The sequence below is a fragment of the Mus musculus genome, chromosome 19 (genome assembly GCF_000001635.26).
Source record: "Mus musculus strain C57BL/6J chromosome 19, GRCm38.p6 C57BL/6J".
In the NCBI taxonomy this organism is placed as follows: Eukaryota; Metazoa; Chordata; class Mammalia; order Rodentia; family Muridae; genus Mus; species Mus musculus.
In genome coordinates this window covers 30,052,842-30,080,447 of record NC_000085.6, presented here as the reverse complement: position 1 = coordinate 30,080,447, position 27,606 = coordinate 30,052,842, and the positions used below count along the sequence as shown (strand labels likewise).

Sequence of the window (27,606 nt, the reverse complement as noted above, 5' to 3'; positions counted from 1 at the left end):
CAAAGACAGATGGTTTTTATCAACTCCTGCCATCAACCAATCACACAGACCAGCATCCTCATCTCAGATTCCCCAGCTAATGATTAGTCCAAGGTTTTCTGGATATAGCTTTAATTTATCTCACAGTGCTCTCTCTACTGTGCCTGTAAAACACACATGGAATGTGACCTAGAAATCATACTTCTTGATATAAGCACTATATACAATTGTGGACTGCAGCTTTATCCATATCATTTCTAATAATACTGTGAAACTACAAAAATAGGCCTAATTTTAAAAAATTCCAGAAAATATATTTTTTATATTAGTTATCAACTATGTAAACTAAACCATCATATTAAAAAACAGACACTGCTAAATCTTATAACTTATATAGAACCAATCACTTCAACAAAACTAGACTAAAAAAGAGACAATAGTATGTGATGTATTTTGGGCACAGCTTTAGTACTTTTAGAAATGATCAAGATTGGTTCTAAAGAATAAAGTTACATCATTACTTACAACTTCATCTTCAAATCCTCCAGCCAGGACAAGAGAATAAGCCCCATCATTGCTGCGACCATGAATTCCACCAACATGTGGCCGATGAACACCTGCTTCGCTCACCTATAATGTAAAAGGAAAAGATGAAGCATATCCTCAATGTATGAAACTGAAAAATAAATATAATTAAGAGTACCAATGGAGTCACTTACAATATGCTTTCATATGTATTATTAAACTTTAAAGCCCAATCACATCTTACCTAAAGTTCACTTTCTCATTTTAATTTTCCCAAATAAGAACCTGAAGGTGCTGAGGGTTTTTTCCCCAGTTCTAGTCCTCAATCTTGCTTCGAGACCTGCACACTAATAGACCCTTCTGCACTGCCTTATTTTGTTCCTTTCAAATCCATTCAATCATAAACAGAATGATCTTTTGATTTGTTGATTTCTGGCACAGAGTCCTTTGAAGTAGCCCTGATTGGCATCATATTCACTCCGTATATCAGGCTGACCTTGAACTTGCAGCCACTCTTTTACCTTTGCCTGTGAAGTGCTGAGATCACAGGCAGGAGCTATCATGCCAGCCTCAGAACGGTCCTTTATGGACAACTTTTGAATAGGGCTGAAATGGTGTAGTGCTGTGTAAGAAGGAAGACCAGTGTTTGATAGTATAGTGGCCTGCCTGTAATCCCTCTTTAGAAGGTAGACAGGAATTCCTGGGGCAAGCTAGTTAGCAAGACTAGTAGTATAGGCTAGCCCTAGGTTTCACTAGAAAATACTAATTCTTGATATTGTAAAACTTGTCAAAAGCCTGTGGTTGGGAAAGTCAAAGATCTTATGAAATAAGCTGCTGCTATTGGTTTGCTACATAGATACAATGTAGTCCTCAAATCACCTTCTAAATAACTGTATTTATGCCTGCAGATTATTGCTGCTGTTGGCTTTTCACTCCTTTAATCATAGCACTTGGGAGGCAGAGACATGCCATTCTGTGAGTTCGAGGCTAGGCTGGTCTACGAAGTGAGTTCCAGGACCACCAGGACTATACACAGAGAAAGAGCATGTGGCACAGAACCGTATGGCAAAGAGAGAGCAGAGATAACTGATGTGTCACAGAGATAACGGAGGGTGTGCTTCTGTCTGACCAAGTCTGCGGAAAGAGTCTCACTCCAAATAAGATCGTCTATCCTAACACATGAATGGCGTGTGCTACTTAACTGAGACTGATTCATAATGAAAAACAAAAGTAAACGTCACCTGAAATTTATTCTATGAATTTTACCCTTCCAACTAAGCCAATTTAAAAGCCTACCTGAACTCTGAATCTCCAAGTTGATCCAACAGGAATACCAGGGATTGGTCCATAATGATTTGAAGGGACAATAGTACATTCTTTTGTACGACCAACACAAGCCATTCCCTATAAGTCACAAAAGGAGCTGTCTGAGAAATCAAGTATGTAAAGAAGTGTTTTCAAGATTTCCAATTCCCGGAGGCAGAAGCAGGTGGATTTCTGAGTTCGAGGGCAGCCTGGTCTACAAAGTGAGTTCCAGGACAGCCAGGACTATACAGAGAAACCCTGTCTCCAAAAACCAAAACCAAAACCAAACCAAACCAAAACAAAACAAAACAAAACAAAAAAAATCCAATTTCTATTAAATGTGAATAAAATAGCTGGATGAATGAAATTGTTATTTATACAGTTATCACTGGTACTAACACTTAAATTGTTTAATCTTTTGTACTGCCACTAACAACACTGAAACACTATTTACTATCAACTGTTAACAGGACAGTGAAAGGAAGGCAGGCTTTTTCTTACCCTGCCCCAGTCCCTCCGGCTCTCAGTACTGGCTGAGGGCATCTTCGCTTTCTTCTTACTCAGCTTGAGTCTCTCTCCAGCCTTTACCACCTCACTGGAGTCAGTTTTACAGGAAGGACAATACCTTAACAGAAAAAAGACAAAACAAGCAATGTCTGGCAACTAAGACCAGTGACAGAATAATGGCCTTACTACATTAGGGCAAGTATTAAGGTAATACTGGGTTAGACTACAGAGTACCAATTGTCACTAACTTCTCAAAAATATTCACAGGATAAAAGCTAATAGTAAAAAAAAAAAAATCTTATTTTGCTTCTAAAGTATTTCAAGATTTTGTATTATCCACCCTGAAATTCAGTGCAAAAGTCTGGAGTGTGGGAGAGGAACGTAATGCTTATTCTTGTTACCAACTCTAATAAAATATTCACCTGAAAAATCTCATTAAAACTAAAGGAAAAGGAATCCAACAGTTAAAAATGCAACAAATACATCTTCCCATCTAGCCCGGTTATTAGAACTCTCAAAAGAAAAAAGAAAAAAGAAAAAAGAAAAAACATATACAAGCGGCCAGTGATAGCGCAGTAAAAGTACAGGGTCTCTGCCACCAAGAACCAAGATAGCTAACCCAAGACCAATCCTGGGACTCAGATGGTGAAAGGAGAGAAACGACTGCCTCAAGTTTTCTCTAAACTTCACACTTACACTGTATCACATCAACACACAATAAATAATTAAAACGCAATCTTCATGGATGTATATGAGTGTGTGTGAATGGTATAGTTTTTGGGCAGAGCTATGAGCAAAGCCCTGGGTTCAAGTCTCACCATCACAAAGTCTAATCCACCATAGTCAATGCACAAGACAGCATCTTTAGATCTGCCACAGCTTTCTGTACTTGTTGGTCCTTTCTCACAAACTGCATTAATACTTTCCAAAAACCTTGTGTAGGGAATGAAATATCAAAAACTGGGAGAGTCAAGAGATACCAACAAACAATAATTCACTGCCAAATTCATCTTACATTTGCCTCTTTCATAATTATGTTTTCCATATAAGTTTTAGAGGAAAGAGTACATCTATGCCCACTCCTATGTCACTCCTGATTATGAAAAGTAACTGCACGATTGGGGAAAAATGCAAATGTTTTAGTTCCCGCAACTTGAAAAAAAAAAACAGATTTGAAAAGTCATCAAATATAACAGTTTTTTTCCCACTATACACACTTCCACCAAAACAAGGAATAAGTATGAGATGAGACTTCAGAAGTTACGAGCCATGTGATCATGGAAGTCAGTGGGAGGAAGAAGCAGAAAGGAGTCAGAGCCCTCCTCCATTTTGTTGTTTTAATTTTTAAAAGTGGGATGGCTCGCCCCACAAACCCCTTCCCGTGTGTGTGTGTGTGTGTGTGTGTGTGTGTGTGTGTGTGTGTGTGTGTGTGCGTGCCCGCTCGTGGAGATGAGAAGATAACAAAGTTGGGTCTATTGTTCTACTGTGTGGGTCCCAGGGATTGAACTCGGTCAACCCTGACATAATATCCTTATCTACTTAACCATGTCACCGGCCCCTTTCCTTCATCTTTATACCCCTGTGGTTTCTGTAGTAACACAGCCATCATGCTTGCAATGAGCCTACAAAAAGACTACAGGAAAGAAGAGCTGTCTGTTCGTCACACTGATACTAGCTAGCCACTTAGGGTATCAGTATTCTTGACTAGTACACCCCTTGCTTTAAAACCTTCCACGGCAGAAGAGGGATGGTCCCGAAGAAACAGCTCAGTTGTTAAGAGCACACACTGCTCTGTCAGAAGACCAGAATTTGATTTCTAACACTCTCATCAGAAGGCCCACAACTGCCCAAAACTCCAAGGAATCCTACATGCATGCACAGAATTTTAAAAAATACTTTACAAGATTCCTTAATGTGATTATTTAAAAGTTTACTATAAATTTGGCTAGGTACCTTTCCCTAATCTTTCATTAGTGGTTTGTTTCTAACTACAACTACACAAGTAATTTTAGATTACAGCAAGTATATTTAATCTTAGAGCCTTGTTCTACTTAAGAACTTCCTAAAAATTAGACACACTATCCATATAAAACACTGCTGGTATATGTTAAATATTTAATTCCTGAAGGATGAATACTACAGTGAAGGTAAGCGCAATGCTTTCAAGAAGAATCAAGTTTGAAAACAGAGACAAGACTATGACTTAAAGAGATGAAAGACACTGAATCTGGATAGAATGTAGGGTATTTAAGGAAATAGGGAGAAAAACAGCATGGTAAGACAGACTGAAAAACAACTAAGGGGTGTCATTCCAGGTCCTTTAATGCAGCTTAAAGCCTCAAAAGCAAAGGCTAGCAACCAAGTCTGCATTTCTGAATGACTCCATACTCCGGCAGGACCATAAATCCAAGTCTATAAATTTAGAAGCCAGTTCAGAGTTGTACAGTAAGTTAATAAAGGTATCAATGCCAAGTGACCACCAGCTATGGCACTTTAAATACTTTAATGTACCATGTATCTTTAGATATCCATGCTTGACCAGGAGTGGTGGCACAGTCCGGTAATTCAAGACCCTGGGAGGCAGAGGCAGGCAGATTTCTACCAGTTTGAGGCCAGCCTGGTCTACAGACAAGCTCCAGGCCAGCCAGGGCTACGTTCTAAGAAACTATCTGAAGAAAAAGAGAAAGAGGAAGGAAGAACGGTTGGTTGGATGGATGGATGGATGGATGGATGGGCAGAAGGATAGAAGGACAAATGGAAGGGACGGAGGGAGGGAGGGAGAAGAAATATCCACTCTTTGAAGATTCATTTTGATTATTTGTAGAAAAACAAAACAGAAGACAAAGCCCTGGTGACAATACCAGTATTCCTCTTCCGGGACTTTGTCCAGAGGTGGGCTCAGGCAGTAAATGTGATAGGCCATATTGCACTCGTCACACAGCAGCTGCATGTTGGGGTCCCGCTTCTCTCCACACTTATGACACGAACACATGTGACAGGTCTTATCTGGGTCTCCACCACACAGGTCACATTCAGGGTCATTTTTCCCTATAAAGAACAAAATTAGGGAAATGTTACTGTTTTGTATCTATTAGTCACATAAAGACAGTGCTCTTAACTACTGAGCTATCTCTCTAGCTCTTTATATATATTTAAAAAATCCATTGAAACAGTATACAACTTTTTAAAATAAAAAAACAAGCAAACAGGTGCCCCCTCCAAAAAAAAAAATCCAGGGTGAGGTTTAATAAGCACCTCAGGACTAGAGCTGGCTCAGGGGGTAAAGGCACCTGCTACCCAGCCAGGTGACCTAAGTGTAATACCCATAACCAACATGGTGTAAGGAAAGAACCAACTCTTACAGCATCCTAAAACTTTTTTTTTTTTTTAATTTATTTATTAATTATATGTAAGTACACTGTAGCTGTCTTCAGACACTCCAGAAGAGGGCATCAGATCTCGTTATGGATGGTTGTGAGCCACCATGTGGTTGCTGGGATTTGAACTCGGGACCTTTGGAAGAGCAGTCGGGTGCTCTTACCCACTGAGCCATCTCACCAGCCCCCTAAAACTTTTATACGTGTGGCACACACACACACACACACACACACACACACACACACACAAGAAAGAACAAATGATTCACCCCAGATTTACTAAATCAGAATTTATGAAATGAGCCCATGAGTATACCAGTGTACGTGTGTGTGTGTGTATACCAGTGTACGTGTGTGTGTGTGTGTGTGTGTGTGTGTGTGTGTATGGGGGGGAGGGGTGATAGCAATAAACACAGAGATAGTGTATATTAGTGCCACAAATTGAATTATATACATATTGATGTTAAAGACTGGATAAGGACATAGAGATTTCCTAATGTAGTCCTCTGGCATCAACTTATACACTGGAATACACATATATAAATAATTAAAAAATTTTTTTTTAAAGAACACACATGAAAAGGCAGTTGGAAGACCATTTTACAAAACAACAGTTTACTACAAGCTATTCACTTATCCTACAAAGTGAATTTGTATGGCCTGTTTCATAACTCCTCCAAAAGTATTCACTGGTCAATAAAACTAACTGATCACACAACACAGAGTCCAAGCCTAACAGAAAAACTCATACTTAAAAACTTTCCATCTGCAAAGGAAATGGGATGGGCTCCAGGCTTCTCAATCTTGAAGATTTCATCTACAGACATCACTCGGCAGTCATTTAATGTGCCTTCAGAGCCCCTGCTTAAACAGAGAAGCAATGTTAACTTCTATACGCAGCATGTAAATTACATGAAAATAATAAGCCATTCTAGAAATTTACTGTATTTTTCTCACTTATAAATTGAGCATATAGCTATTACAATTACCCTGGTCTACTGTTTTTAGTAGTAGTTAATCCTCAAAGTTAGATATAACTTCAGAGATATATAAAATCAGAAATAAAGAAATTCAGAGACTTTATTAGATTATTTGATAAGAAATAACTGTCTTATACATTTAGCACAAGAACTAGGTAAATGTATCCCTATTAATTTAAATAAGATTCAATCGTATTTCCAATATTTCTGGCAAAACCAAGATGGTCTTTTACTAGGTATCTTTCCAAATATGAAGCCACACTTACTTCAACTTATACTCACTTGCATATTCTTCTATTTCCTACATGACTGTAAACTTGTTCCGCCCTTTAAAAGCTATTATTATGAATTATGTGAATGTGTACGGTTCTGAGCAAGCACCTCACACGAATCCAGGCACCTGCATGAGCTGGATCTGTGACTCCCCTCGGAGCTGGAGTTACAGTGGGCTGTGAGCAGCCTGACTTGGGTGTTGGGAGTCACATGGGTCTTTTACAAGAGCAACAAGCTCTTAACTACTGAGCTACCTCTCCAGCATATTTATCCTTTTTAATCATAGCTTGTGCTTTGTATTTGGAAAACACTTGGTACACATGGATTTAATAATTTTATATATTTGCTTTTGACTCTTGTGAATTCAACATTATATCTACTTTTAAATTTTTTTAAAAAGAGAGTAGCATCCATTTATTCTCCACTTAAACTCCCTATTAAAAGTGTAATATTAAGTGTAATATTGGTGAGATGGCTCAGTGGGTAAGAGCACCCGACTGCTCTTCTGAAGGTCCAAAGTTCAAATCCCAGCAACCACATGGTGGCTCACAACCATCCGTAACAAGATCTGACATCCTCTTCTGGAGTGTCTGAAGACAGCTACAGTGTACTTACATATAATAAAAAATAAATAAATCTTTAAAAAAGGTGTAATATTAAATATAGTACATAGACTATACAGGTAACTATGTAACTCAGGCAGCTGTGAGGCAGAGCTCTCCTGTTATCATCATTCACAAAAGCAGACAGACTGTCTTGCTACCTTGGAAGTAAGCATTTCTTCACATCTTCTCAAGAGTTGTAGCAACTTACTTTTCTTAAATTTTATTGCTTGTCTGACTCCCTAAGCAGATGGCAAAATTCCACCATACATTAAGCCTATAGTCTGTCAATTTCACACGATCTTTTCTTCCTTGCAATCTGCCTAAGAACATGAGTCAACTGTCCAAAACTCATCAGTCTCAGGTTTTGACATTTGTATTTCTAGGGAATGGTGATACTTAACTAAAGTTAAAATTAAAGACACCCTACTAGAATCTAACACTCCACATGTGTACAGGAGCCCACAGGCCAGAAGTGGGTACTAAGTTCCCTAGAACTGGAGTTACAGTTACAGTGATTATAAGATGCCCATATGGGTAGAGAACCAAACATATGCAAACATAGAGAAACTGCTCCTTTGCGAGAGCAGTTAGTGCTCTTAAGCCACTGGTTCTCAACCTTCCTAGAGCTGTAACCCTTTAGTACATTCCTCATGTTGTGGTGACCACCAACCTTATTATTATTATTATTATTATTTTGAGACAGGGTTTCTCCAAATAGCCCTGGTTGTCTTGGAACTCTTTCTATAGATCAGGCTGGCTTCAAATTCACAGAGATCCACCTGCCTCTGCCTTCCCGAGTGCTGGGGGTGTGCACTACTACTGCTTGGCTTATAAAATTATTCTCATTGCTACTTATAACTATAATTTTGCTACTGTTAGAATCAGAACGTAATATTTGATATGTGAACCCTGTGATTTTAAGCTACGAAATATATTCCTATCCTCAAACCATCTTTGCTTCTTTTATGGCTCTTATGTTCCTGACACTAAGAGCTTAGTAGTGTTTTACAACTGGGACAGCTACCACATAACCATTACAACAATCAGTATTTGCCTGTCCATCTTCCCACTCATGTTTAATCTAGTCACCAAAGCAATTTTCTACCTCAGGATCATTTAGACTAGAAATCTTTCTTAAAATAGCAACTTCTTTTCCTTTGAAAGTGTTCACTTATTGCTTGTTTGTTTGTAAACAGGATCTCACTCTATAGCTGGGCTGGCCTTGAACTCGAGAGATCCTCCTGCCTATGCTGCAACTTTGGTTTTTTTTTTTTTTTTTTTTTGAGACAGGGTTTCTCTGTATAGCGCTGGCTGTCCTGGAACTCAGAAATCCGCCTGCATCTTCCTCATCTTCTTTAATGAGACTATGTGCTTCATATCTGAGAATTACATTCCTAATTGAGTAACTAAATAGCATTAGTGACAAGAACCTTACCCCAGGAAAACTTTCACACGAACTTCCTTTTTGGTCCTTGATATTGTCTTCAGTGTGGTAATTTCAGCATCATACCAAAATCCTCTTTTGCCTGGATTTTCTACATTGTAATTAACCATTACCACATCACCAACATTTAGTTCATTCCATTTTAAAATGGTCCTTGCTCGTGGTCGAAGATCCTTAACATTCATCTCTAGTATACCACTTTCTGGATATCTGCAGCAGGAGGAAAACAACCCACACAGTAGAGTTTAGGATTATTTCCACAGAAGGCTGAATTTATATGCACTAAATACAAAGACCTCATTTACAGAGTTGAAATAAAAACTAAAGTTTCCAGTGGTGGAGGTGGCACGTGCTGGTAAGATGGGCTGAAGAAGTGGTGTAGGAGACGGAATTAGAGATCACCCTGGATTGTATCTTTAAAAAGTGTATACACATATACATACATACAAACAGGTGGCAACATCTTTTATTACTGGGTCTATTTCTCACGTGTACCGCAACTCTCCCCCACCAAAGCAAGTCCCACACAGGTTTCATGGTTTACACAGTGTCAGGCAAGCACAACGCATGTTCTCTATACATCACCCTATTGAGTTGGGATTTCTTTCCGGACTTACTGTTCTGTGTGTCTGTGCACATGTGAATATATACCATGCCTGCTGAGGCCATCACATCTCCTGCTGCTAAAGTTGAAGGCAGTTTTGACAATTCAAAGTGTGGGAGCTGGAAGCCAAACTCAAAATTTTTGTAAAAGCTCAAAGTATTCTTAATGCTGAGCTACATCTCCAGATCCTGGTTTTTTGGGGGTTTGTTTTGTTTTGTTTTTTAATGTAATGAATTTATTTTTTCCAAATATTGCTGTTATAATATCCTAAATGAGATTGTGTTTTTCTTGATGACACTTAAATGATTTTATTAATGCTTTTAATTAACATAGTAAAAGCTGCGGAATTGTTAGCTAAGAGATGGAATAGTAAGAACATAAATTTTTGGTGTTTTTTTTTTTTTTTGGTTTTTCGAGACAGAGTTTCTTGTAGCCCTGGCTATCCTGGAACTCACTTTGTAGACCAGGCTGGCCTCGAACTCAGAAATCCACCTGCCTCCCGAGTACCGGAATTAAAGACATGCGCCACCACGCCCAGCTTGTTTCATACTTAAGTTTAAAAATTATGTCGACAGGGGTCAGAGAATGACTCATCAGCTAAAGGAAGTGGAGGACCTGGGTTCAATTTTCAGTACCCACATGGCAGCTTACAACCATCTCAGGCTCCAGTCCTGTGGGAGCACACCTTCTTCTGGTATCTGTGAGTACCTAGTCTACACGTGGTGCAGAGGCATACATGCACAAACAAATAAAGTTAATAAGGGCTGGAAAGATGGTTCAGCCATGAAGAACATTGATGACTCTATTAGAGCATTTGCTCCCAAGACCAGAGTTCAGTTCCCAGCACCCACATGGCTATAGATGGGCTGTGTCCTAAGGAGCTCTATGTGTCAATGAATCACTTGGACTATGGATGGGCTTAAGAACTCGAATTCAAGCTTTGAGGGTCCTGTTCCAGAGACATGCTTCTTCCAAACAAACTATAACATGGAAATACAGTCATGAAAGGCTGCCCTGATAGGTATTCATACACAGTACATACCAAAATCCCAGACTCTCCAAAGCAATATTCAACCCAAGTTATACTAAAAAATTCCCCTAAAATCTAATTATCCAAACATCAGCCAAAGCCAGCTATATAAAAGGCCTTTTAAAGACAGCCTGAGATCAATTGTCAGTTCTTTCCTAGAAATGCTAAAAAGAATCATTTTTACCTATTTGTGGGCTTGTATTTTGGGAAGGAGATATTAACATGAAATTTGACAGTTTTTAAAGATATGGGAAAAGATCTTAACTAGGTGATAAGGGCCCTCAACCCATGGTGACAGCCAACTGTGTTGAAAGGCAGGGTGGGGGTTATAGGACATGAAAGGTCTCAGATATCTGGGTAAGTCTTGTCCAACCCAATACTAAACTCAGGTACAGAAATTAACCAGGAACTGAAGGGGACCCAGAAAGTATATGACCTTGGCTCAAATGCTGTGCTTATCAGCTAACTCAACTTCTTGAAGCTAACGGCAGACCTTTCTTGGACCTCTGAACAGCATTCCACCAGGGATACTAAAGCTGCATATAAAGCCATTTACTCCTCAAATGATTGAAATTCTGTGACTCCCTTCAAAATAATCCACGGACGCTTAAACATTCAGGCCAAAACTGGCCAGGAGTTGATTGTGATTGAAGTTAAACAATTATGTTGTTCTCTCAATTTGCCAACCTGTTTACAGATTTAACAAAACCAAAAGTACAAGTTAAAAATCTAAACATAATTGCCTGTCTGCATGTTTTAACTTCCCCCTTATATCTGCAAACAATTCATGCTAAAATCCAAGGCTTGTAAAGCTATGGTGTCTTCTGCCCCAGCCCGCCACTCCTCCTGACTTCTAAGCATTTCCCATAGGCAAGGCTTTCAGTTCCTAGCTCTTTTTTGCAGGAGGCAAGGAGGAGCACGCAAAATGACATCAACAAAATCAAACCCAGGGCCTTAGACATCGGCATGCCAGGCAAGCAAGCACTCTACCCCAAAGCCATCTTCTAACTACCTCAGCATTAACAAATGAGATGCTACACTGTACTTTTTAGATGGCTACTCTACCTCTCCTCCAAATCTACTTGGCTCACTTATATCTTCTACATAGCACATACCAGGAATTCTCTTAAGTTGCTACACATCTTTTATAACAATCCTACGACATACATAGTAGACATTTTATCCTAATCTTGCAGAAGAAGCCCAGAAGTAAAACAACTTATTTAGATAGTGGTAAGAAGCAGATGTTTCTAGACTCCATACTCTTAAACAAGAGTTGGAATACTTTCTTTCTCTTATTAGTATATTATACCACGTGGCTTTTAAAAGGTCAGGATTTTGAACCAAGTAATGAAGTATAGGTTAATTCCATCTTTGTGTTTTCCTTCTGCTAACTTTGCTTCTTGGTTGCTGCTTAATGTTCTAGATTCTGCCGGTTATAAAACTCCTCTATAAACTGCTTAGATTACCTATGGGGATCTTCAGAATTCCTTTCCGTGAATGTTTTGTCTTTTCCAACCTGAAGGGCCTATTCGGTAAGCCTGTAACTACGTCAGTATTTTATGACGGTATCTCCTTCCATTGTCTGATGAGCTGAATCCTATTTCCTATCTACCTTATACCTTCTTTCTTGGGGAAAACAGCACAGCAGAGGTGGCTAAACTGCTCTCTAATACACATTAAGCAAACCAGTCACCCAGACCCCTATTCATATGCTACTTCCAAACACCCAGTAAGCTCAGGTTCTCTCAAATGCTAGTTTGTTTCTGGCGCACGGATTTCAGATTTCCCTAGAATGTTGCCTGGACCTGGAAGTGAGACTTCCAATTACCACTATGCCTATAATTTTTAATCCATCTTTAGAGTCCTTTCTTATTACACACCCTTGACAATATAGTAATAATGTCTACTGTCAAGCCCATTTTCTGCTTCTTCCACTGTTCCTCTTCAAGATCACAAAAACACATCCTGCACCTTGTAGTGTTGTAAATACTCCATCACAGCACTCACCTGGTCAAATGGCAAGTTTTCACTGAGACAGCCTGTGTGAACTTTAGGATGTTTGAGTTCTAATACACTTTTGGAAGTATGTTTAGCTCGTTAAGTAAAAATCTGCTTTTATAGAATTAAAGCTCTTTAAAAACTATTTTCTGTGTATGAGTGTTTTTGCCAGTGTGCATGTATGTGGACCATGTGCAGATGATGCACACAGAGGCCTACCGAGAGCAACTGCGGCGGGAATTGGAGAAATACATGGTTGTGAGGCACTGTGTGAGTACCAAGCATCCATCCTATGCAAGAGCTGCTCAGTGCTCTTAACCTCTGGTCCACGCAGCCACTTCTTCCAGCATTACACTGAGGAAAACTGCAGACTATACCAAATACTCTTCGGAAAACGGAAGCCTGAACAACTTCTAAAACAAGGCTTAAAGGATTCCTAAGAAGCTGGAGTCATGGGTCATGGTTAGCTTCCTTTCTACTGCACCCAGAGGCCAGTCTCTGCTCCCATCGGAAGAAGAATCTAAGTACCTGTTTCTCAGAACCTTATATGTCAAGGCATTATTCCACAGATCTAAGCTAGAGCATTCTGGATTTTATCGAACTTTGGTGAGATTTAGATTCACAATAAGGTTTAATTAAATCAAAAGCTTAAATTTTCCAGTAAGAGTTGCACTGCTCCAAATGTAATAAAGTTCTTTGAGTTACCCTTCAGAGTATGTAATTTTGATTATCCTTAACTAGATGACATCTCTATCAACTAAAAGCAAACCATTTTTGCTAACAGATACTGATGAGTAGAGTCTACAGAATTCTGTTCCAGGGAAATGGAAATGAATTTGCATACAATACTGAAGCTTCACTTCAATGAGTGGTTTTTAAGCTAAAAATTCCGACACTCAAAACTATTAAACAAGGCAAGTTACCAACAAAACCCCTTTTTCCCACAACATTGCTTCCTGGAAGAAATATGTTTAAATAAGGACACCATTCATCTGTAGGCATGTTCTAGTTTAGAAAATCTTTAATGTCAAGCTGCATGCAAAAAGAAAACATTTCATATTCTAACAGAAAATATTATGACATCCTATGCCACCTAAAATTTAGAACTTACAAACAGGTTACTCAGAACTGCTTATATGGGGATTTTACAAATTATATGAAAATACATCTCATTTTCAAACACATTAGCAATGATGAATTACTGGTTTTATAACGGTAGAAACACAACTGGGTTAAAAATATCTAAGCCCAAAATACAGCATTTTAAAAATACTTACCGAAATAACCTGAGTTTATTCAACACTTTTAAAAGGCAGAGCATTCCATTGTTAGGTATTTTTCAATGTTATAATAAAAAAGAACACATCAAATAGATGTTCACAGGAAGAAATTAAATCAGAAAAGCTTAAGTTTAAAACAAGCAAATCTTATACATAATATTAAACTACCCCAATTTCTCCTTTTTATGCACATAAATGTGTGCATCTCCCATCCCTCATTAGAGAAATATCTTTTGGCACATGGTGATTAATACAGACACTCGCAGCTGGATGAGTGGTAAAGAGTAAGACTGTCCTACTACCCAGTTCTACATGGATGTTATCTACCAAAACCTCATCCCAAGGCACAGGGGTCATCACGGAAGAGAGGATGTAAAGATGATATAAAGAGCTGTAAGTAAGATATCCATAGCAAAACAGTATATACTGACTGAACGTGACAGGCCTGTTACATAACTAAACTCAGAGCAGCTGTGAATGCATACGTAACACCTGCATGAGATCAGTCTGGCAAACAGCCCAGTGAGAGAGACAGAAGAAGCCAGGAAGTCCCACCCCTGAATAAGGACTATTGTTAACTGATGGGTGCTGGGAGAGGAAAGGGATGTGGCTACTCATTCTCCAGAAGATGGTCCTATACCGATGCATATATAGGCAGCACTGGGCTCAGAGCTTTAAGAGAGAGAAAGAACACATGAAGTTGGGAGGGAAATGTGGCACAGATAGGGAAGAGAAGTTGTAGGAATGGAATGGAATGTGGCTTGTATCAAGGCACATGCATGCACAGAAATTTCAATTAATTAAAACTAAAATCTAATAGACAAAAGACTTGCAACTCAAACAAAATACTCAGTTTATTGCATAATATAATATACGTTCTTTATATTTCTTAGGCTTTGGGATGTCTATCTGAAGAACTGACTTGTGTGTTTTCCCAAGGGCCACCTAGTGCAGGCGTGAGGAAGGAGCACCTCAGGACCATGGAGCACCTCAGGACCATGGAGCACCTCAGGACCATGCATCCTAACAACGGATGTGGATAGAGTCGAGCTGTTTCTGACCACCCTGCAAGACGCACTCATGTAAAGAAAGAAGTGATGCGTATTTAGCTTTCTGAGTACAAAGTTCTCTCACAGCTCAAGGCAATAATGATGTCACATGTACATTTAATGTCTTCTAGTATCCTTTTGATTATAATTCACTCAGAACCTTGTAATCCATCGAACACTTGAAATACGGTTAACACATTAGTCACAAACGAGAAACGGGACAATTAGTCATTGCAGCAAGATTGATTCCAGCTCCCTATACTCAAGATCAACATGACAACCATTACTTAAGAAAAACCTTTCTATCGAAATCTAGAAATCATTATACTTGAAAAGATTTAATTAAAAAAAAATCACAACACATCAATACTCTCAAAAACACCCATTTTGTTTTTAGAAAAATTACTTCCATCAAAAAACACCAACGGTTCGTTCACAACTGCCTCTCTAGATTCTATCTGCAGTAGCTATAACTAGGACTACTCAGAGACATGTACCACAGGCTGAGAATAGCTTCAGATATGGTTAACACTGAGTAATCAATTGCAAACACCATTTCAACTCCTCTTAACATGTTTATAATTAACCTCCAATACTAATTCTTCCACTCTCCTTACCCACAGCATGTTTTGCCCTAAGGTGGATGCACATACCTGTGATACCAGGACTCATGAGGCTTGAGCAGGTGGACCTCCAAGTTTCCAAAACACACAGGCTACAGTGATAGACCCTCTACTGACTATGACATTTCTATGGATCCAAGTACCCAAGCCCCATTTTCAGTATGACCACTTTACCCATTACCATCTGCCCACAAAAAGAATACCTGGTGCTAGTTATTTTGGTAAATAGACATACATTAAACATTATTGTAAAGATAAAGAACTTGAACCTAGATGCAGTGCATGTTTCTAACCCCAGCACCTGGGAGATAGACTGGGAATGTAAGTCTATCTCAGCTACAAAAGCAAGTTCAAGGCCACTCTGAGCTACATGAGACCCTAATGATGTAAAACAGGCTGAAGATAATCAACCAGTGGTTAAGAGCACTCTTTCTTCTTCCAGAGGACCAAAGCTCAGTTTCCAGCACCCTTTTGGGTGGCTCACAACTACTTCTAACTCCAACTCCAGAGGATCTGACCTCCTACTGGATAACACTTAGGCTCTGGAGACATACAATTTCATGAATATAACCTTTGAAAAATTATGTAGTAGAGTTGGTTTCCTCATGAACTACCACTGTGCTGCAAATTATTTGAGTTATCCATGTAAGAAATTATCTTAGAGCTTGGTATGTAAAATTTAACATTATCAAAGGATGGAGAGAGACCTCAGGTGTTAAAGTGCTTGCCATACAAACACAAGAACCTGAATTCAAGCCCCAGTACCCACGTAAAAAACTGGGTATGATGGTTCACAGTTGTAATCCCAACACCAAGGAAGCAGAAACAAGGAGATCCCTGGGGCTCACTGGCCATCCAGTCTAGTCTAAATGGTGAGCTCAAAGTAAGAAAGAGATCCTGTCTCAAAGGAGGTGCATGTTGTTTTTAAAGCTGACACCCAAGGTACTAAAACACACATGCACACAATACAAATAAATATTCACATGTATTAAAAAAAACTTGACATTATCTAACAAGGAATGGTAGGTTTGCAAGCCTACAATCCCAGCAATCAAATGCAGAGACAGGATGCATCCTGAAAGTTTAAAGCCAGTTCAGGATACATAGTGAACAGTGACTTCTAGACAGGGTTAGAGATGCACTGACTCCCTACCCCCCCACCCCCAAAGGGAACATTTTCTAAAGCACTGTGAGACTGTATTCTATCCCATACATATTACTTATTAGAAAAAGGAAAACGGGCTGTCCTCAGAATTCTCTCCCAAGTCAGTCTTATAGGTATCATCAGGAGTCTCTGAGGACCTCTACTTACCCAAGATCACTGTCCCAGTTTTGTAATGACTTGTTAGATGATCTTTTAAATGTCATTTGAGTTTTTAACATCTTGGCTATTTAAAGGATATATGACAGGAGTAAATAATATTCAGGAAGCCATAAAAGTAAATGGGGACAAGCTTACCAAAATGACATAAGGAAAAATGTGTCCATTTCCTTTTCTTTAACCTTTAATGGTTTGAAACTGCTTATACTCCTTTGTCTTATCATCACCTCTAATCCTTCTTCATTTTATTTTCTTCATATAACACCATCAAGAGAGTTTTCAGGGTTGAAGAGAGAGTTCAGTTGGTAGAGTGGTTGTCTAAAGGGTAGGAGCCCTGTATTTGATTCCCAGTACCACATAAGCCAGCATGGTAGGTAGCACATGTCTCTTAGTCCAGCATTCATAATCGAAAGAAGGAAGAAGGAAACTTAGAAGCTCAAGATAATCCTTGGCTACACAGCAGTTCAGGGCCAGCTTAGGATACATGAGACTCTGTCCTAAAAAAACAAAAAGCTTTCCTAACACTTATATTCCCCTAGGACTTAGGATTTTATTGTGAGGAAAGGGAGATAACTTTCCTCACAGGTAAATATGTGTGGCCACTAAGGGTGTTTTTAAAAGCAACTTTAGAATTAATTAAAATCCAAATCTCCAGATAATAAATTTCTCTCCAAATACCATGTTGATAAGATTCTAATAAAACAGGAGATACTAATTGAGGGGAGATTTAAAAAAAAAGCTACTTTTGTGTCAGACACTTTGTTAACCACACATACTTTATTTATATTAGCTGCCTAAGACATAAATCACTGATAACAGCCTAACCTAGGTATCTGTAATACTGACAAGCTATTCTTCACAAGAAGCCTTCAACAATTGAGCCCATATTCATCAAGGAATTCACAGAAGACGTGTGTGTGTGTGTGTGTGTGTGTGTGTGTGTGTGTGTGTATCTCATATATACATATATACAATAACATCAGAAAAACCTAGTATCTTAAAAACATGTCAACACTAACTTTTGCATGAATACATTTTCACACACACACACACACACACACACACACACACACACACACACACACACACACACAAAACCTTCGAGTTTTAAAAATAGGGTCTCTCTCTATAGCCCTGGCTGTCCTGGTACTTAGTATGTAGACCAAGGTAGTCTTGAACTCAGAGATCTACCACCTCTGCCCCCCAAGTGCTGGGATTAAAGGTGTGTGCGCCACGTCTGGCATGTATCTATAATTTTGAGAAAGTGTCAATGATTCCTAGTTCAAGTTTTCTTGCTTTGTTTTTAAATTCCTACCTAAAAGGAAATAAAAACCTTAGTTCTGAAACATTTATCATTTTTCATATAGATTAAAAACTGTTATCTCTGCTATAAATAGAAGGGAATTGATTGATACAAGGAATGCCTATATATCTTGATCTGATTCTCCCTTCCCAGACTGAGAATTCATGTGGTCTAATAATATGTAAGATATGACTTTAATAATATGTAAGATATGACTTTTATTATAAAAATAGCTTTTCAAAGGGTTAGGGGTTTACATCAGTAGGTGAGTAGTTGCCTAGTTTGCTACAGCCCTGAGTTCAAACCCCAACCTCCCATTCAGGGGGTGTAAGGAGTCGTTCATCCAGGTACTGTAATCATAGCACTCTGGAGACTGTCTGGAGGGTCACAAATCCAGGAGTTTGAAGACTCTGCCTCTTACTGATTAAAATTAAAGCAATTTCGGAGCAATTCCATCTTAAAGTGATAATCACAGCTTATGTAAGCCATTGCACTTGTCCAGTCTATACTGCAGCACTTTGACATTGAAAGTGTAATAAAAAAGCTTAATTAATGTAATAAACAAAAACATAGATCATTGAAAAAAAAACTCTAGTGCTTAGTATCATAAATAGGATAACGATAGTCTATTTACAACATCCAAAGTGCTCTGAAATTAAAAACTATAGTGAAAACAAGTCATCTAGTGTAAGTACTAATTTTACAAATTCTCTTTATATTTTCTGTATGTATCCCAGTTTACAGCTGAAATGACCACTGTATATTCAACAACCATGTCTCACGTCAAACCGTTCTTTCTCTTCAGAGATTTGAAGTTTGGCTGCTCCTGTACTATTGGGCAGAACCTTCTAGATAAAGCTTCTACAATAAGAGCTTATCATGATTCAAGTTCTTCAAGTTAAAGACGTACTTCTCCACTGCTATTCATCATAGTTTTACAGCCTTACATTTGAGGTTCTACTCTTGACTACGCACCTGGTCACTTAGGTGCTGTAAGACAGTGGTGGTGGAAGACAATATTCCACATAGTACAGTACAATTATAGCATCCTCTATTTGACAGCCACGTCACATTCCATTGCCTCCCTTGAGTCTTGCAATACAGCAAAAAATGATTTACTACAGCTTGTACAGTGGCATGAGTCAGTACCCCTAGAAACTTTGGAGGCTGAAAAAAAAGGACCGTATGAGACCAGAAATTTGGGGCTAAACTGAGCAACAAAGAAAGATCCTGTCTGTTTTGTTTATTTTAGAAACAGGATTTTGAAGCTGGGTGTGGTGGCATATGCTTTAGTATCAGCACTTGGAGGCAGAAGCAGGCAGATGTCTGTAAATTCAAAGTCAGGCTAGTCTACAGGACAGCCAAGGCTATTATACAGAGAAATGCTGCTCAGAAAACAAAACAGAACAGATAAGATAAAATAAAATAAGGACTTGATTTGTGGCTCAGGGTGACCCTACACTCATGCTTTCTGAGTGCTGATATTCACATGTGCTCCCATGGCTGGCTGACAAAATGGGAAAACAAGTGCGGAGGGGGTAAGTCGGTTTACATATGCCACTAGAGCAATTCTTTTCAACGCATTCTCCACCAAAGATGGACTTATCTGATGATATATTAAAGTCAACAGGTAGTTATTCTACTTTAAAATTCATTCTTCTAATTGCTGCAAAGCTTTAAGGAAAATGATTACCCTCTCCACGCTGTCATGACTCATCTTATGTTTCCACAGCCTTTTGTTACCGAGGATTTTGTTGCAGGGACTCATCCATTTTATACAGCACATACCATACTTTACATGTTGTAAAGAGAATTTGTAAAAGACATCTTCCACTAACTTTCTGGTATCTTTTGTTGCTCAAAAAAAAAAAAAAAAAAAAAAAATCCAGCTATATAATTATCTTCAAGTTGCCAGAGGTGAAGCATTTAATTCTACCATGTAAAATTTACTGTAGCTTTCTTATGCCTGTTGATTTAGACCAGTGGTTCTCAACCTTCCTAATACTTCCTCAAGGTGACCCACAACCATAAAATTACTTTTGTTGCCATCTCATAACTTTTAATTTTGCTACCATTATGATTGATTCATAATGTAAACATTTGTATTTTCTGATGATCTTAGGCAACCCCTGTGAAAAGATTGTTCAAGCCCAAAGGGTCACAACTCAGGTTGAGAACAACTGATCTATCTCATTTCCAGCATTGATTCTAATCAAGAAAGTTTTCAACATTAAAAAAAAAAAAAAAACCAAAAAACCTAACTCAGCTAAATAAATACGAAAGTTTTGTTCTATGTTCTAACACCAAAATAAAAGTACAGGCCCTATCCTTTGGGTAGTGTTATTTCTAAACCATCTTCAATGACTTCTAAAATTGTAAAATTGAATAAGCACTGGCTTACTTTGTATTTAAAGCTCCAATTCTTATTTGTGCTATTTTGTATCATACTTTTTGCCAAATGATAATACTTCCTGGACAGAATAAAACCTCAGGTAGCAGTTTTCCTAACTATTTTTCCAGTGTATCTAAAGATGAACCTCAAGGCTGGAGGGTGACTCAGTGATTAAGAGCACTTGATGCTCTTCTAGGAATCTGGGTTTGATCCCCAGCACCAACACTACAGCTCACAACTACTTGTCTCTAAACCTCCATTTCCAAGGATACACTCTTCTGGCCAACGTGGGCACCAGGCACACAAGTGGTTTGCGTATACATATAGGCAAAACATCCATATACATTGTTTTTTTTTTATTAAGATAAGACTCTTTCAAGAACTTAAACATTACTTGTTGGCAATAGCTAAGTCAAGTCTGTAAGTCTATAACGCTAGTAACATGTCTTCATGCTCTCAGCCACAGCGTTCATTAAATCCAGGGACTACTCATCATCACGATGCCCTGGCTCCAGACCCTCCTACACTAACACCATGCCACCAGTACTAGTCCTAGCCAAGGCCATTCTCATTTTGTGTGTTCTCACTGTTGGTTCTATTACCAAGGACTATGAACAAAGTAGGATTATGATTCATTTGAGATAAGTAGTGTTGGTAAGCTAGCCCAAACTACAAGGGTCAGAAAAGAAAGATTAAAGGTGTCTATCGTTGCTTGCAGATATCCTGAAAATGAGTTTCTACCAAGTTGTTTGTTGTTACCTTCTCCTTTACAATTTTCTTTATTACTACTATTATTGTTATATTACTTTATGTGTATGGATGTGTATGTTGGGCTACATGTATGTCTGTGCATCACATGCATTCCTGGTTCCCACAGAGGCCAGGAGAGAGCACTGGATGCCCTTGGAACTACAGTTACAGACAGCTGTGACTATGTGGAGCTGGGTCCTCTGGATGAACAAGCAGTCACTTCTCCAAACCTGAACCATCTTCCAGCCCCTCTACTAACTTTTCTTTCTGTTGTTTTTTTTTTTTTCCAGTTTTCTCAATTTTTATTGTTTTCTTCAATTTCATAAAAATTACCGGAAGTATATGAAAACGTATTTTACTTGTGCAAGTAATGCAGACTTATTTATCTTCATTTCAATAAAGAACCACATTTAAAATGAATTTCTCTTGATTGCTATAAGAAGTTAAATTTCAATATTTGTTAAAAAGCATCTTTGAAAGTGGTATAAAATTTCATGCCTTCTCTGTTTTGTACCACTGAAACAACTTTTTCTTCTGTTTCCTAGGTTCTGTCAGTTTTATAGATTTTACTGAGAACTTCACATTCTAATGAACACAAAAACAATGCTTTTCTTCAAGAAGAAAAGTTATCTTTGAAAATGGGTTAAAATTGGTTTGTATGAAAACCATGCTAAAGTGACTATGGTGATATTAATTTATTATTTCATGTTACTCTTCATTTCTCCTTATAAAATTCCATCCTTTGCACAAGATGGCCTCAAGGAGGAAGGAGAACTCACCATTTGCTTACCATCTCAACCCTCTCTCTGTATCTTGTTGGGCTTCATTAAAAATACTGGTGATATGGCAGAATTCCACAAAGCCATTCTGAAGATCTTGTACTCAGAAGTACATTTATGTCTCCATGAGAAGGAATTTGACACTATCAGCATAGCATTTAAGACTGTAAGTTTTAAACTGCAAAAACTACACAGAAGGAACTTTTGCCCATGGGAACTGCATAAATTCTCTACAAGACCATGAAGTCCTTCACACTTGCAGGCTGTCAGTTATGTAGACATTGGTCTGATGACACGATTGCCTAGTACACAGGGATTTGGTCTAAAGATGGCCACAGAGCATGTTACTAATAAGGCATGTATTTTAAGGGATTTTTAAATTCCCATTGGATATTTGACTATAATCGGGGATTTTCCTCCATTTATCTGAGAATCTCAAAGACAATAAGTAAAGAAAATATCCAACTAAAAAAAAAGAAAAAATTATGAGACTATGGTTTTTTTGGGACTAAATGCCACACTCTGTAATGGACGTGAACAATATCTTATTTCTAACTCTGTGCCTTAATACAGGAAAGCCCCAGAGTACTAGAGTGGTTCATTTCCTGAATACCAATTAGCAATTAGCTCAAGACTGAAACACAGGAATCTTCTGATATTAATCCTCCTACCGAAATTTAGTTAATAAGCTATGCGATAATGAGTGTCTAGTTTGGGGTCACTCTCAGTCATGCCCAATCCTGGCTCCCCAGGTTAGAATACCATTCTTTGTAGGATGCATGGACCTATGAACCAATAACTCTCAAAACCTGGGGCAAGATAAGTTTTGTTCAACTGAGCATTTTGCTTAACAGGGTGGAAATTGGTTGATGTTTCATCAAGAAATTGACCTTGGCCATTTTTGCTCTCTCCTTTCTGTTCTCTGCTTTTCCCTTTTCCAGCCACCACCCCCCCATTTCCTGTCTGCTAAGTTTTCTTATAACCATTTTGTACTATAAAAATGCAGAACCCATTCTAAGATTTGTGTTCATAGCACATGGCAAAAAGTTTCTGTGTGCTTAATAATATTTAGGGGTGTGCCAAAAATTTTTGTTTTGTTTTGTTTTGTTTTGTTTTGATTTTGGGGTTTTGTTTTTGTTTTTGTTTTTTTGTTTTTTCGAGACATGATTTCTCTGTGTAGCCCTGGCTATCCTTGAGCTCAGAAATCTGCCTGCCTCTGCCTCCCAAGTGCTGGGATTAAAGGCATGCGCCACCATTGCCCGGTTCCACAATTTTTAATAACAAAAATTTAGTGTTAGAATCTGCGCTCTTAAAGCCAAGATCCCTCATAATATTTCAGAACATAACTTTATCTAGAAACGAAGACAGGGCATGAGATTTCTTATTTGCAGGTGAGAAAGATGGAAAAGTACTAAATTTTGTAATAATGTATGATCTTATGGATATATTAAAAATCAATGAATTATTTTCTTCAAATGGATAAAATTATCTCAATTAAAAGCAGTTTTCAGTTTTTTTTGCCTTATTCTTAAAGCTATTACAATGTTTCCTAAATTAGATATAATCAAAACCTAACAAATAGAAATCTAAACATCCTAAAACAGCAATAGTAGGATGATTAAAAACAAGGCACTTCTAAGCCAGAGATGACTGACAGGGAAGAAAAGGCCCTTACTGTTGGGTAACAATCTCTAAACACGCAGAAACAAAGACCGAACATGACCGCTAAATGATTTCTTCAGAAAGACTATGCAAAATAATCTTGCAATGCAAAGCTTCGCCTCTATACATGAAAACACGAAGTCCTCAACAACATGAGCACTTACTCATCATACTCGATATGATAAATAACGTCTTCATCAGCAGCAACTGAGTCTGAATTAGACGTAGAGGGTACATTGTCCAATTTATTTGTGTTCTCTTTGGAATTATGATTTACATTTCCATTAGTCCTTTTATAAGAACTGCCATTCTTCAGTGGAGTTTTGCCACGTGAATGTCCATCAGAAGCTCTAGTAACACTATGTATATGTGCTTCAAACCAAGCACCAAGGCCGACATCTCTGGCATCCACCAATTCATTTACCTAAAAAAAGTTTAAAATTAGTTAATGAAGCTTAATTTCATCTATTGCTTCAAAAACTTTAATATAACTCAAATTATTTGAGAGTTATTATTAAACAATATTTGTTGCTACTCATGTTTGAAATGATTACAGATTAGATCATTACTATTCTTTTAGATTATACTGTACTATTTTAATCTTGGTATTTACTAATATAACTAAACTTTGTCCCAATTTCCTTCAATGAAGTAGATGTTTTAGTTCTTCCTCACCCATGCCTACGCTCTACTTATAAAAACAATGATTATGTACGCAGGAATCATGTTAAGAATGCCGCCATTACAAAACCAACACTATAAATAATTGAGACAATTTGTTCTATTAATTTCTTTATAACCCTAAAAAAAAAACCAAACAGTCCAACAAAAAATACTACATGAAAATAAAACTTGTAAATGAAGGAATTATTCATAAAGAACAATGGAAAGAGTCAGCTAAACTAATGTATACAAACTGGGAAGAGTTCTGCCATGGATTGTAACTTGCTTGGCAAATATGCTCATTTACCACTTCAAAGAACAAAAGATAAAACAAGGAGAGAAGTATAAGATACAAAACAGAAGCCCAGTAATGATCCAGACCTAACCAACAACTTTTTCAAATGAAAACATTGATTAGAACATAGGTATATTGGAATTAAGAAACAGGCAAGTTTTTAAAAGTTCTTCTAAAAAATGTGAGGACACCATTAAGAGAAAGAGTTTTATTTGTCTGTTTGTTTGTTTTTACCCCAGGGAATGAGAGAAATCTCTTGAACCTTTCCCCCATGTCCTCACAAAGAAAATCTGAAATCACCAACACATGATCATCTCATCAATCTAGTTTTCCCTTTGTTGGCTAATTTTTATTGTAAACTTGACACAACCTTAGAGTCACCTGGGAAGAAGGAAACTCAATTCAAGAATTGCTTTAGCTGGAGAGCTGGCTCAGCGGTTAAGAGCACTGTCCTGAGTTCAATTCCCAGCAACCACATGGTGGCTCACAACAGTCTGTAATGTACTCTTCTGGTGTTTGTCTGAAGACAGCTACAGTATACTCATATAAATAAATATAAATAAATCTTTAAAAAAAAAAAAGAATTGCTTCAATCAGATTGGCCTGAAGAAATGTCTGTGTTGACTACTATAGGAGGGGCCCAGCCCACTGTGGGAGGCACTATTCCTTGGTAGGGAGGGGTCCCGGATATGTAAGAAACTCAACACCTCACAAAGACACTTTCTCAACCACGTTTGTAGCAGCTTTATTCATAATAGCTAGAAAATGGAACAACCTAGATGTCCCTCAACTGAAGGATGGATAAGAAAATGTATATCTACACAAGGGACTACTATTCAGCTATCAAAAACCAAGACATGCATTTTGCTGGCAAATGGTTGGAATTTGAGAATATCATCCTGAGTGAGGTAACCCAGTCCCAAAAGGACACGCATGCTGTGTATTCACTGATAAGTGGATATTAGCCATAAACTACAGGTAACATGTTACAGCCTACACACCCAAAGAAGCTAAACAAGAAAGAATGCCCAAGCAAGTAGGCTTGAATCTCACTTAGAAGGGGGAATAAAATAGTCATAGTAGGCAGGTGGAGGGAGGAAACTGGGAGGGAAGAAAATGGGTAGGGCAATGGGGGATTTAGGATCAGGTGTGGGGAAGGACAAGAGAGATGCCTAGATGGTAATGGCGACTGACAGGGGTGAGAAGGTATGGGGCATCTCCAGGAGAAGACAGACACCTGGGGTAAGGGAGGCACCAAGAATCAATGGGGGTTGGGAGGGTGACCTTAGCTGTGACTCACTACATTGGGGATGTGGAACCTGAAGAGACTACCTCCTGCCAGGCAGGAGCCCCAGTGGAGCAATGGAGACACCAACCCACTCATAAAACTTTCAACCCAAAATTTATCCTGTCTACAAGAAATGCAGGCATGGGGGATGGAGCAGAGACAGAGGGAATCGGCAACCAATAACCAGACCAACTTGAGACCCATCTCATGGGCAAGCAGCAATACCTAACACTATTAATGATTCTCTGTTATGCTTATAGACAGGAGCACACTGTCCTGAGCGGCTCCACCCAGCAGCTGACACAGCCAAACAGTGGATGAAGCTTGGGGACTCTTATGGAAGAGTAGGAGGAAGGACTGTGGCACAGAAGGGGATATGAACTCCACAGCAAGACCAACAAAGTCAACTAACCTGGACCCTTGGGCTTCTCAGAGTCTGAACCACCATCCAAAGAATATACATGGGCTGGACCCAGGCTTCCCCATATGGTATGCACTGCTTATATATAGCAGATGTGCAGCTTGGCCTTTATGTGGGTCCTGAACAACTGGAACAGGGGCTATCCCAAAAGCTGTTGCCTGTTTATTGGATATGTTCTACTAGCTGGGCTGCCTTGTCTGGCCTCAGTGGGAGAGGAAGCACCTAGCCTTGCAAAAATGTGCCAGGGTGGGGTGGGAGGGGATACCTAAGGGGACCCCTACCTGCTCAGAGGAAAAGGGGAGCAGATGGAGGAGGAAGGATTGTGGGAGGGGGTGACTGGGAGGGGGCAGTGAGCAAGATGTAAAGTAAGTAAAATTTTAAAAAATAAGGAAGGAAGAAAGGGAGGGAGGGAAGGAGGGAGGGAGGGAGGGAGGGAGGGAGGGAGGAAGGGAGGAAGGAAGGAAGCGAGCGAGCAAGAGAGCTAGCTAGCGTTGAGTCTAAGCAGCCTTTTCCCACAGTTCTGCTTGAGTTCTTGCCCCACCTTTCCTCAGTAGGGTTTTGTGACCTGGAAGTCAGCTCTTTCCTCTCCAAGTTGCTTTGATCAGAGTGTTTTTAATCACAGCAACAGAAAGCAACCCAGAACACAGATGGTATAGCATGAGAGTATGTTCTAAAACACAGGTGCCAGATAATATGCAGTGTTCTTGACTTAGGTTTGCCTAATCATAATGAGTCTATTAATTACTTCTCTATGAAGAAACAAAGGCACCGTTAGCCTGTTATAGGCAAAAGCTAATTAAGATATAAATCCAGAGAGCTGAAAGCATCTTGTCCCTGAAAAACTGTGGGTTTTGCCATTATACTAAGAAGCTTGTTAAATCTGACAAGATAGGTAAATATAAACTTAAAATAAGTGATAAGCCCAGAAATATATTTTAAGTTTTTTTTTTTAAGTTTCAAATCACCAAAATAACACAGTAAGGAGAAAGAACAAATAAGTCAAAAACATTAACTTTCATCTTGGTGCAACATTCAACCAAAGTCAGTATGCAAAGTGAATACCATAGCAATGAAACAGCTTGAAAGACATGCTTTAATACAACATAAAAGGAAAGCATTTAGAAGAGGGAAACAGAAGGATGGGAAGAAG

The 27,606-nt window shown here is 38.6% G+C and overlaps 1 protein-coding gene across 4 annotated transcripts in view; it reads right to left on the bottom strand.

The window, feature by feature from the left end:
* Uhrf2 (ubiquitin-like, containing PHD and RING finger domains 2) overlaps positions 1 to 27,606 on the bottom strand; it is a 63,297-nt gene that overhangs the window by 13,279 nt on the left and 22,412 nt on the right. The window contains exons 3-9 of one of the 4 annotated variants that reach the window (XM_006526602.4): positions 23,954 to 24,213; positions 8,987 to 9,205; positions 6,445 to 6,557; positions 5,178 to 5,364; positions 2,311 to 2,434; positions 1,801 to 1,908; positions 505 to 609 (exon numbers count right to left, since the gene is read on the bottom strand). In XM_006526602.4, coding sequence (XP_006526665.1) covers positions 505 to 609; positions 1,801 to 1,908; positions 2,311 to 2,434; positions 5,178 to 5,364; positions 6,445 to 6,557; positions 8,987 to 9,205; positions 23,954 to 24,213 — 1,116 coding nt within the window. The remainder of the gene's footprint in view (positions 1 to 504; positions 610 to 1,800; positions 1,909 to 2,310; positions 2,435 to 5,177; positions 5,365 to 6,444; positions 6,558 to 8,986; positions 9,206 to 23,953; positions 24,214 to 27,606) is intronic. The other 3 variants (NM_144873.2, XM_030250696.1, XM_006526603.4) reach the window with 3 other exon arrangements.